The 11,218-nt window shown below is 33.1% G+C and overlaps 1 protein-coding gene across 1 annotated transcript; it reads left to right on the top strand.

The window, feature by feature from the left end:
- The first annotated feature begins 1,312 nt into the window (after window positions 1-1,312).
- LOC109341232 (transcriptional corepressor SEUSS-like) lies at window positions 1,313-8,919 on the top strand. Its single transcript, XM_019579085.1, has 9 exons — window positions 1,313-2,358; window positions 2,860-2,979; window positions 3,430-3,478; window positions 3,629-3,843; window positions 3,965-4,033; window positions 5,212-5,309; window positions 5,686-5,779; window positions 6,948-7,017; window positions 7,925-8,919. Exons 1-9 carry the CDS (start codon window positions 1,438-1,440, stop codon window positions 8,788-8,790), a joined length of 2,502 nt encoding a protein of 833 aa, XP_019434630.1. The 5' UTR covers window positions 1,313-1,437; the 3' UTR covers window positions 8,791-8,919.
- The last annotated feature ends 2,299 nt before the right edge of the window (window positions 8,920-11,218 follow it).

Here is an 11,218-nt window from a genome sequence, read left to right as displayed (position 1 = left end):
ATTTAAGGTTATATGTGTAAAAAATATAAAAAATATTTACATATGTTATGTCTCAACAATAAAATTTTAATATTAACTACATCTACATGTTTTATAATTGATCTTAATTTAATAAAATGTTAAAAGTGAGAATCATAAATGAACTTGGATGAAATTAATTTCCTTGAATACTAATTGAAATTGAATATATATTTTTTGGATGGATAGGATATCATCCAAATAAATATATTCATCAATATAACAAATTTGGGAATGATAGGTGGGATTTAGCAATTTTTCAAGGGGATGAGAGTGGTAGAGCAAATAAGATTAGAGGATAAAAAATAAAAGTTGGTAAATGAGAGGGTGATGAGAGAGACATTGGTGGTTTTGAAGTTATAATAGTATAGATCGTTGAATTAAAAAAAAAACAGAGAATGAGATTTAATGTAATTGGTGTAATGTGGTGTAAACGGATCCCCTCGTAATATAAATATTAGTATATGATATAATTAAAGAATGTAGTATTATGCACTAATTATGTAAATATTTATACACAGTCAATACATTTTCATCATTCATTTATATTATTTACTTTGTTTAAGAGTTAATAATAATTAAAAATAAATAGAAGATAATGTACTAATAATTTAAAAAACTCTTATCATAACGATCCATTCATGTTTTCATCATAATTAGATACATCCCTATCTTAAAAGAAACCTTTTAAAATATCTTGAATTTGATCCATTGATGAAAAAACATGACGTGATTTGGTATCAAATAGATTACGTAAACAGGCCCATATGGTCAAACCTATTTCCACTCTATATAAGAACACATAGCACTCTATTTTTAGAGAGAGAAAGAGAACCTGGTATAATAAAATCTGCAGCAACAACATTTTTCTCTCTCTAAAAAAACCGCGGGAGAAACAGCGCTCATTCTTCACTCAACAAATATTCAACCCAATCACATTCATTATAAGCCAAAACTCATTATATATTCAAACGCAATTCAAATTCAAATTCATTGACCACTTCACTTTTTCACGCTTCAATTTTAGTCTCCGTTGCTGAGTTAAGAAGTCTTATAATATTTCCTACCTCTCTTTGTCCAATGTTTTTTGTTTTTTTGTACTATTAAATATATCTCCTCATTGTTTTGGTTAAGGAACTAATCATTTTTGGGTTATGTGGAAGTGTCGCTCGCAGTTCGCAGTAATTGAACCCTTGAATTTTTGGTGCAGTATATGTTGGTTCTCTTTATCCAATGTGACAGTCCTGTTTTTTAATTCTCTTTATTTACTTTTTTTATTGGCTTTTGTTTTGTGTGTCTTTGAGTTAGATCTAAAACTTTATTTATTTGTGCAGGTATTAGGAGTGACACTCAAGAGATTTCAATTCGAGTCATAATTTTATTTACTATATTAGGGCTTGAGAGTTTGCGTTATTATTGATGGTACCTCCTGTGCCATCTAGTACTATCGGTGGAGCCGCCCAGTCCATGCCGCCTTCGGTTTTGGTATCGGATTCCGGAATGTTGAGGGGTCAAGGTGTTGCACCACTAAATCAGATTAATAATTTGAGCATGTTAGGTGATTTGTCGAATGTTAATTTTCCGAATTCAGGCCCTGGAAGTAGCCAGCGTGGAGGGGTTGATAATGAGGCTGAATTTGATCCGCTGTCTGGTGTTGGCAATGGATTTAGCTATGTCGATCCATCACCATCATCATCATCGTTTTTGCAATCGAATATGATGAACCCTGGTTCGTCTAATCAAGGTCAGGGTCAACAATTTTTGAACCGCTCTGGTAATCAATTGTTGTCGGATCAACAGCATTCTCAACAGCTTGAGTATCAAGGTTTCCAACATAGTCAGCAGTCAATGCAACAGTCCCCTGCTCCTGCGAACGATCAGCAGCAGCAACAACAACAGCAGCATTTTCAATCGATGCGAGGAGGGATAGGTAGTATTGGACCTGTGAAGTTCGAGTCACAAGTTAACAATGATCAATTTGGACAGCATCAGCATATGCCCTTGTTGAGGAATCTCGCTCCACCGAAATTGGAACCACAACATACGGATCAGCCTTTGCTTACGCATCAACAACAGCAACAACTCCTTGACTTGTCAAGGCAATCCCCCCAGGCTGCTGCTGCTGTAGTTGCACATATGAAATTTTTGATTCATCAGAGACATTCACAATCGCAACAGCAACAGCCGCAACAACTCGTAAAGACAGTGCCTCAACAATGGTCTCAGCAGAGTCAACAGCAGGATATGCCTATAAGATCTCCTGAGAAATCCATATATGGGCCGGGGACGTGTTCTAACCGGCTGACACATTACATGCATCAGCAACAGCATAGACCAGAAGTAATAATCGTTCTCATTAATTGTCTTTAAATTTGACTATGAAATACGGATGCTTTAAAATAGTTATTGTGTCGTGTCAAATACGTGTTTGTATTGAACACTTCACAGACACTTTTGGATACCCCTAACCATGATCTGCAATGTTTCTACTTTTACTCTTTCAAATTTTATACCATTATAATTGTAAATGTTACAATAATTAGATATATGATAGCATTTTGTTATGTTTACAAATATCTCATGCTAACTTTTAAAACATTTTTCTCTCTCTTTTAGTATAGATTTGTGTTCTAATGTTAATCTTATACTAATTGTATTAGTATATCTTATATCATAATTGTGACATGTCTTAAATTTTTTAACATTTGTTGTATCCCTCTATCTGTGTCTTATTGTATCTGTATCCCATGACCCGTGTTGTATCTGTACTTCATGGGTCTTTGTTCTATGTTTATATCTCCTGTTGTGTTAACATGCATTTTTAAACTTGATCTTGCGTAGGATAACAACATTGAATTCTGGAGGAAATTTGTTGCTGAGTATTTTGCTCCGAATGCCAAAAAGAAGTGGTGTGTTTCTATGTATGAAAGTGGCAAGCAAACAGCTGGAGTTTTCCCCCAGGTCTGCTGCGATAGAAAACTTTATATACTGTTTTTTATGCGAGAAAAAAATGTATGCACCGTGTCATTGCATTATCCATCATTCATATTTAGTTGTCATTGACTTGTTAATACAAGTAATACAAATGAATGGTGGATAATGTATTGACTGTGTATAAATCCTTTCACTAACCGTGCATGAATATTACACTCTTTTTGTGTGTGCATAACCTTATCTTTAGTTTCTTGATTATTGAATGTTGTCTAGTGTTCATTCTCGACTGTACTATACACATTTTTCAGTTACTGGTGTCTTAATTTTGTTGTTATAGTTATGTTGTTATGGCTTAAGTAATTAATGCCTTAAATGTCCCCAGAAATATGCTTATGGGATTCAAGGTGTGGCCATGTTAGGTTCATGAATGCTAAGCTTTAATTGTGTTAAAATATTGATTATTTGAAATGTTTTCAGGATGTACGACACTGTGCAATATGTAATTGCAAACCTGGCCGTGGGTTTGGTAAGTTCTTTTTGTTACTTTTTAGTTTATCTTTGGCCTATTTTTGGTTCTTTACGTTCTAAATTTTGGCATTTTATCTTTTTATATTTGGTATTTAAAAATTTGATTATGCTACACATCCTCTTTCTGAAAATTCTGATGTGTTTTCAGAAGCACCTGCTGAGGTTCTTCCCAGGCTTTTCAAAATAAAGTATGAAAGCGGTACTTTACAAGAGCTACTTTATGTTGACATGCCTCGTGAGCACCATAATTCCTCCGGCCACATTGTTGTGGATTATGCGAAAGCAATACAAGAAAGTGTTTTTGAGAAACTTCGAGTTGTTCGTGAAGGTCAACTTCGAATAGTTTTTTCCCCAGACCTGAAGGTTAAGGATATGAATGACTTTCATATTTTAACTAAAAAAAATATGTGCAATATTATTAGTATTCTCTTGACGTCAAAAAAGTTTTTTAATTAACATTTTTTGTTTATTATTCCCTTTACAGATATGCTCTTGGGAATTTTGTGCTCGGCGCCATGAAGATCTAATCCCCAAAGATTCGTTAATACCTCAGGTAACTGATTAAATAGTTTAATTATCAGAAGCCTTTATGTCTTAAAATTTTTATGAGAAGCCTTTATAGCCTTATCTTGTATCAACATATGCTTAGAGGATACATGTAATAATGATTAACATTTTCTGTTGATATGTTTGCTTCATGTAAGTATATTACATCTTTTTGTGATTGTTACTTATTGCCAAGTATAACTTAGGTAGTGTTTGGTATAGGAACGGAACAAAACAGAATTAAACAGGGCATGCATGTCCTACATTGTTTTTGGTAGCTATAGAACAGAACAGGACATAGATGTTCTGCTCAGTGTTTGGTGTTAGCTGAGCAGAATAGGATACTGACATCAATTACATGTATATCACTGCCTTATTTAAAATGTTCAATTTTTTTTACTAATCATATTATAGTGGGGTCTGGGCTCCATGAAATAAAAATGCAAATATAGTTTAGAATTTTTTTATCATTAACATTAAGTATGATATTAGTAGTACTATCATATTATATATTATTGTTATTCATAACAAATCTGACCTCTCCAAAACCCCTGCCCCTTCCTTCTTTGGAAATGGCAAGAAATTGGCAACAAAAATCGATCTATTAAACTTATGTTGCTTCCGATTCAATTGGCCATTAAAGCTTATGAGAACAAGGACTCTCTGTATGCTATGTTTCAATAGCAACTTGGTTTCAATTAAGTAGGAGGGTGATGATAAGTTAAGGGTTGTGGCTCTGTCTTAGTGTCATGGTGGCGGCCTGCTTCTGAGAGGTTTAGTATGATTTCGGATGACGAAGATGGAGAAGAGAGGAATGAAGAAAGAGGGGTATATTTGTCCATATAAATTACATTGCGGAGCTGTCTTGTTCCACCTATTTTAATGGAACCAAAATATTTTCCCTTTACTCAAATATCCTGTTCTGTTCTTGTTATAAAGTGACTTAAACATGTAACAAGACAGTCCTGTTCCATCATTCCAAATGGGTTGCAAAACACTACTTCAAAATCTATGTGCTCTTGGTTTTGCAAATAGTAATAATTTTTTGTTAGGAATGACCTCTGTAAATATGTTATTATCACTGTAGAGATGTTAAAAAGAAAGTAATACTTATACATTTAGTTTATTGTTTGCACTATGAGGTGTTGCACATTGAGATTAATTATTATTATTTTTTGCTCTCAGATTAGTCAACTTGGAACTGCTGCCCAAAAGTTCCAGTCTTGTACTCAAAGTGCAACATCCAATTCGTCTGTTCTAGAGTTACAAAATAATTGCAATATGTGAGTTCACTTTTCCTTGCATTCTTTATCCTAAATTTTGAGCCTGAGGCTTTTCTGAATCGTCTAATTGTGAAATTGTTACTGCTACCCTTCTTTTGAAGTTTTGTTTGTTAATTTTCTTATAACTTTCATCTTCTGATATCATGGACTGCGGGCTTGCCTTATTTTCCTTATGATTATGGATGTCATATGTTAAAGTTTCTATACACTTATCTTCTCTAGTAAGTTGTAGTGTGCAATTTGTTGTGCTCTCCTTTTGCTCCTTCTTTTCTGTTTATGATTTAATATATAGTGTAATAAAAGAACTTAATTAGGTTCACTTATTTTAATAACTTTCAATGTTCCATTTCCTAATTTTTATGTGCTGCTTTTCTAGGTTTGTTGCATCAGCCCATGGGTTTGCAAAAGCTTTGGAAGTTCCATTGGTTAATGAATTAGGATATACAAAGAGATATGTTCGCTGCCTACAGGTGATACTCTACTTGTTGAGCACATTCTTTCGGAAGTTGAATGCCATTGTAACTCTAACTACTATACCTAAACAGATTGACAGATATAGATTTGGTTCAGTAACCTGCTAATGTTTTGCTTGAGCTACTTCCACATTTGCATGGAGTGTATTAGAGATATCAGATATATTAGGGACTATTTTGAAGCACAAGTGTGCCTAATGTTTTATACTGGTTTAACACCCGACTTTCTAGAATCGATTTTCTTATAGGAATAGTTTATGAAATTGAATATCATTTTTAGTTTTTTATATGATGCATCAGGTGTCATATGTGATAGAAAGGTATCACTTAAGCTTAGGGGGTAATTTTATTGCACAACTATAAAATTCGCAATATTATATGGATCGAATGTTCGGTGATAAAATATCAACAAGAGAACAAAAATTCAATTAGTAGATATTAGAATGTTGCATTGGATGAGTAGACACATTAAACGAGATAGAATTAGGAATAAATGCATTGTGGGCAAAGTTGGGGTAGCATCTGTTGTAGGAAAGATAGTACAATCATGACTTATGGTATAGTTTAAGCAATGTGTGTAGGAGACTATTAGAAGTTACAGTAAGGAGAATAGATCAAATGAAGGATAGTCCTTTTTCTAGAGGTAGAGGATAACCAAGACAAACCATAGTGAAACGATTAGGAAATCTATACATCAATGCTTTGTCAATGGACATGATATATGATAGAGTATTATGGTATCATTAAATTCATGTAGTCAACCCCACTTAGTGAGACTAAGACTTGGTTGTTCTTGTTGTGAATGTTTGTCTATGAACATGTTTTATAAGGCATTATGGTGTTGTTTGATTCATGTAACCGACCTCACCTAGTGAGAAATAGCTTGATCGTGGATGTGGTTCATATTGTATAAATATCTTCTCTTTAATTTTTTTGGAGTGGTTATCAAGGCTTCCTTTTAAATAACTTCTTGGCATTCTACCAAAGAGAATGAAAGTTACCTCTTTTTATTTTCTTGTGATAGATGATGTATTAATTAGAAAAAATGATTATTTATAGTAAAATTTATAATTCATATAAATTATGTTTTGCAGTGAACTTGAGAAAAGAGGATATGCTGAATTAACATGCAAACTTGGTTTGGTGTTTCTTCTTTATGTTGCAGATAGCAGAAGTGGTAAATAGTATGAAAGACTTGATAGATTATTGCAAAGATTCAGGGACTGGACCTATGGGTATGTTAACAATCTGTTTACTGATTGATTACACATTTTTAATGCGGATCCGGTCATGATTATGAAATAGTGTCATGTTTTATTGTAAGGCACTAGCTATATTGACCTAAAAATGGCATGTATCATAATGTGAGGCACTCTTGATTATTTATTGGATTTAGAAGAAAAAAGTTCCCATGTGGCACAGGTTTTTTGGCCAAGTTATTGAAAAATGTTGTGTTTGCCAGCCATGTTGTACTACTGTTTGCTCACAAATCATTTTCTGTTCTTTCTGAAATTATAGGGATCAATTGAATTGGTTTTGAATTTGGGTAAAAAATAGAGACAAAATGAATAGTTTCAAGCAATATTTGAATTTGTTTTGGACATTCGCACTAGTCCCCACAAAAATGTTATCCTACTGGTAAAAAATACAGTCTTTGCTTCTTGACAAAGTTATTGTAATTACGACAGCATTATTGGGCTAGTGTGAAGGTTTGGGTAGCTTGTACTCATAGGTTCAAACTTTGTTGCCATCATTGTACTGAAAATAAGTTCGTTGTAATTAAGTGCATCCCAAGTTTTTTTTGTTATATGTTCATTTTGTACCTAATGCTATCCCAAGTTTTTTCCCTTCTGGGTAAATGAGCTCAAGTCTTAAACTGCTGAACAGTGCTAGTTATTGTTGACACAAGTCCTGTTGCCAGATGGTAATAAACTTAGTCAAACAATTTTTAACTTATTTACGGAAATCTATTTGAACAATTTTTACTTAGTGTCATGTCCCTTAAACAGAGGAAAGTTTTGATCTTTGAAATGATTTACGAGTTGGGGTTGATTTTGGGGAAAATGCTGTTCAGTTATTGTCAGCTGTTTGATTCTAATGCTATACAGTTAATTAATGTTTATTTTTCTTGCATTCTCTCAGATAGCTTAGTGAACTTTCCTCGGAGAACAAGTAGTTCATCTGGACTTCATAGTCATCCACAACAGTCTGAAGATCAATCACAGAAGTCGCAGCCACAGCAACAACAGCATATGGTGGCGGCCAATACCTCAAATGGTGATCAAAAGTCTTCACAAAATGCTTCTAGCAATGGTTTCACTAGTGTAAACAATGCACTCAATTCAGCATCTGCATCAACCACCACAAGCACCATTGTTGGACTTCACCACCAGAATATGAATTCTAGACAACAAAGTTCAATGAACTATGTAAGTAGTCCCTATGGGGGTAGCTCCTTGCAAATTCCACGCCCAAGTTCCTCAGGTACGGTGCTACAGCCACAACCAAGCACATCCACTTTTCAACCACCAGCACCATCTTCCTCTAACAATCCCCCACAACCATCTGCCAACCACACGAGTAGAGCAAAATCACCAGCCGATATTTCTTCCCAACAACAGCAGCCACTGCTTTCTGGTGAAGCTGATGCTAATGAGTTGATGTCTTCCCAGGTGAATGGCACAGGTGGAATGACAAGTGCTGGTTCTCTTGGAAATGATGTAAATAATGTAAATAATGTAAACGAGATTCAACCAGTGTGTAATGCGGTTGTGAATGGTAATTCAGGCGTCAGGGTCGGTGGTTATGGCACAATGGGTACCGGCCCATCTGGTACGGCCAATGGAAATAGGCCAAAAATCGGAGGCAATTCAGGCATGAATGGAAGGATAGGAATGACATCTATTGCTAGAGATCAATCTGTGAATAATCATCAGCAAGATTTGTCAAGCCAACTAGTTACAGGGCTAGGATCAGTAAATGATTTTGATAATCTCCAATTTGATTAGAAACCTTCTGCATGAGTGACTTTGTAATCTTGTGGACACAGCAATTGGGTAGTGATAGGTAGACCTATAAACTATTATTTTATTTTAATAGAAAATTATTTTATTGGCTGGTTAATTTTTTTTTGGTTTTGTGAATTCAAATATAACCTTTTTTTGTTCTTTTTCCTATTCTTTTTAACATTGTGGCTTGGCTTTTACAAGAATAATACACTGGGGGTGTTCAAGACTTGGTTTGGTGAAGCTGTCTTGAAATTAATAGGATTGGGTTTTGGTCATTAGAACTAGGCTTGATCTTGCATTGAATTGGAATTAGTCACTTTGATAAGTTTTACTTCAATTTTTAAATATTGTATTTTTAAAATCTAAAGTTTAAATATCAAGATTTGGACCATGCTAGTGATACTTGTAATGATGGGTAGGTGTCAAGCCTATACTAATGAATTTAATTGAATACGGCTCCTATATTTTACATACTCGAACGTTTGAGTTTTTATCATTTTATATCCATACTTGATAATGACACAGATTAATTACAATTTGAAGATTAAAAAAATACTACATAGTACAAATTGTACTTTAGTACTAACTTTTTAATCTTATGAAACAAAGTTTTGTTTTTAATGAGTGGTTTTAAGCCTTTAAGGTGCTTGAACCGATAGATTTTATCCCATTTTTCCTTGGTAATTGAGACTGCATGCACATCAATCTGTTAAGTTATTCAATACATTTTGAATTCAAATATCAAAGAAATTAATGAACCCTCTTGTTGTTAGTTGTTACACTAGGCATGCTTGGATAGTGTTCCAACTTCCAATATATTTCCCATGTGACATTTTATTTAGTTATCCATTTGATATCTTATTTTATCGAATTGACCATCAATAAGAACTTTATCAACGTTAACTTAATTAACTAACTAGCATAAATATCACTTAAAAATGCCAAATCTAATTGGCACAAAGATAGACAGTAAAATCTGAAGAGTATGAATACAAAGATTTTATTCCCTTTCACCCAAAACATGTCTATGTTCGGTCCTTCGAAGGACTATGATTATATTACAATTGATCAGATATTTCCAAGGCTTAGCTGCGGACCTCACTACGTATTATATTTGATTTGGGATTGCTACGGTACATGACTTCGAGTCATGATGATATTATTGAGGAACATTTTTACTAGAATATTTTTGCTTCTCATTTCAGCCAACTCTTCCATATACATTACATAGAGTGTGATTTACAATTAAGCCCAAGAGAGAATGCCTAATCAACAACTTTTGTTACTAGTTTAGATAATGATAAAAATATTCTAAACTAGTAACAATATTAATAAGTGAATGAGATGAAAGATAATAAGGGTAGATATATATCTTAACTTAAATATATTTTTTCAACCAATTACAAGTTGTACTACATGAAATGACATACTTTGTAGTACAACAGATATACTCCTCATGACAGGTTCAAAATCCACCAAAAGTATTATCAACATTAACTATACCAATTATCTTACCAAATTAAATTACACATTAACATCTAACGACTAAGCATTCGTTCACGGAAGATTTAGTAATAAAGACCTCATAAAGTAATATTCAAATTTATTATTTTATCTTCCCAATTAATAATAATTATCAAATCTTCAATTGTATTCCTAAGTCCTAACATGGAATCTTAATTGATATCCAACAATTATTATTAACAAAAATACAAAAAAAAATCGAAAGCATGAGAAAATCATGACTAAACTCATCCAATATTTAAGTATATAAAGTGAGAGAAAATAAATTCAACAGTCATGAAATCTAAAGTATAGAGATGGCAATGAGTCTGATTGGGTTCAGGTAATATCCGGACCCGCCCCGTTGCTTTATTTTTGGACTCGGATCCATCCTAGACCTATGCTAATACCCATTGGGTTAACTACCAATGACTCCTTGGGTACCCAACGAATCTGCGAGTACCCACAAATTAAAAAACATTAAAAATAATTTCTAGTAACTTATGTAATTTTGTATTTGTTTACCACAATTTTATATGTTATTTAGGTAATCAACAAGAGAAAAATTATAAAAAATAATTTAAAGTTTTAAACACATTTTAAATTAACTATTTCAACATTATGACTTAAAATTGATTTAATATGAATTGTTCAATAAATATAATATTATACTACACATATCAATTAACAACATAAGATCACATCACTACTTAACCATGTAACATATTGTTTAACAACATATCAATTATATTTACGAATTAACAATATAACATTATGAATTACCAATATATATATATAGGGATCCACATATTCCACATCTTAGGCTTAGTCGTTAATTTTAGGGAAATCTGATGGTAGAGATCTACTCACTAATTCAAATCATTGGATTTGCCTAGAATTGATGACTAATATATGAAGTAAGTTG

This window comes from Lupinus angustifolius, unplaced genomic scaffold (assembly GCF_001865875.1).
Source record: "Lupinus angustifolius cultivar Tanjil unplaced genomic scaffold, LupAngTanjil_v1.0 Scaffold_415, whole genome shotgun sequence".
Classification (NCBI taxonomy): domain Eukaryota; kingdom Viridiplantae; phylum Streptophyta; class Magnoliopsida; order Fabales; family Fabaceae; genus Lupinus; species Lupinus angustifolius.
The sequence above is the reverse complement of the archived record's forward strand: the minus strand, read 5'-3'. Positions and strand labels throughout refer to the sequence as shown.

Coding starts and splice junctions, on each gene's coding strand:
- LOC109341232 (XM_019579085.1), top strand. CDS start 1,438: ATGGTACCTCCTGTGCCATCTAGTACTATCGGTGGAGCCGCCCAGTCC. Junction 3,844..3,964: donor TTTTTTCCCCAGACCTGAAG/GTTAAGGATATG, acceptor TTCCCTTTACAG/ATATGCTCTTGGGAATTTTG. Junction 4,034..5,211: donor AAGATTCGTTAATACCTCAG/GTAACTGATTAA, acceptor TTTTGCTCTCAG/ATTAGTCAACTTGGAACTGC.